We start from the raw sequence: 1,058 nt of genomic DNA, 5'->3' as shown, positions 1-1,058 counted from the left end.
TCGGCGGCTCTTTCTGTTTGAGCCGTCGTACTGTCAGTCGCAGCTGAGGGCAGTCTGCTTCTAGCCGCTGCAGTGCCTCGGCCCCAAGGAAATCCGAAATGCTGCAGCACGGCACAAAGCATTGTGATCACAAACCCTTATTTATACAAAATCCTAATAATAATAATAATGATAATAATAATTCCTTGATTTGAGAAAAAGTTTGGCCTTTAGCTGGATGTCCTACCTCGCGTTGTAAGAGAGGTTTCGCGCCTGGTGCCGCCTCATAGGGCGGGAGCCTGGGTGGGGGGGCAGGGGGTATTCTACGACGTTAAAACCCTTTGAAAAAGCAGCTCCGAGGGGCCCCTCTGTCGCTGCGTCTCCTGGTGCAGCACGCTCTGCTGCCTCTGCCTCAAGCGCCGCATCCGGCAGTATGAAGGAGAACCAGAAGAAGGGGTCGGTCAAGGGGTTGCTGCTGACCACCTCTGAACACAACAAGACACAGAAAGCTCTTAGTTATATACTTTACACTTCGTCTGTACACCTCACAAGAGCACATCCTCAACTGTGCAACACGAACACCGAAACCCCAAACAGAAAAACAAACGGGGCGTCTTCTTCCCGATAGATACAAAGAGTGGAGGATTGATTCAAAATTTAAAAAGAATTAAAAAAATAAACTGATATAGGAGTGAAAAAATAATACAGAAGAAGTGATTTAAGACTGAAGAAAGACTGAGAAGAGTTAAGACTTGGGCGGGATTCAGAAGATGAACTGCTTTGCAACTAAACAGTGGTAAAGAATTTATCTAGATCTTAGCCAGGGTACTAGGAAAAATACCTGAATTAGGACATGAGGATCACTAATAAGCAGAAGAAGTAACATGACATGACACTGAATAAGGATTAAGTGGATGAATTAACTCAAGGAATACAAAGAATCCACATAAGAATGTTTAATACGAGCAATTTTGAGTGTATAAGATTATATTAGACGGACGGTGAGCAGCAGCATCCTCAGCAGGTTGACTTTGCTTCACTTGCGGTGCTGCGCCTGAGTCGATGCTCTGCGGCTGCAG

The 1,058-nt window shown here is 45.5% G+C and overlaps 1 protein-coding gene across 1 annotated transcript in view; it reads right to left on the bottom strand.

The window, feature by feature from the left end:
- EMH_0087660 (uncharacterized protein) overlaps positions 1 to 538 on the bottom strand; it is a gene marked incomplete at both ends in the record, with an annotated part of 1,475 nt that extends 937 nt beyond the window's left edge. The window contains 3 exon segments of the mRNA XM_013501180.1: positions 32 to 101; positions 227 to 462; positions 524 to 538. Of these exon segments, the coding sequence (XP_013356634.1) occupies positions 32 to 101; positions 227 to 462; positions 524 to 538 (321 nt within the window).
- Positions 539 to 1,058: the final 520 nt, after the last annotated feature.

This window comes from Eimeria mitis, genomic scaffold, assembly GCF_000499745.2.
Source record: "Eimeria mitis Houghton genomic scaffold, Emh_scaff6475, whole genome shotgun sequence".
Lineage (NCBI taxonomy): Eukaryota > Apicomplexa > Conoidasida > Eucoccidiorida > Eimeriidae > Eimeria > Eimeria mitis.
The sequence above is the reverse complement of the archived record's forward strand: the minus strand, read 5'-3'. Positions and strand labels throughout refer to the sequence as shown.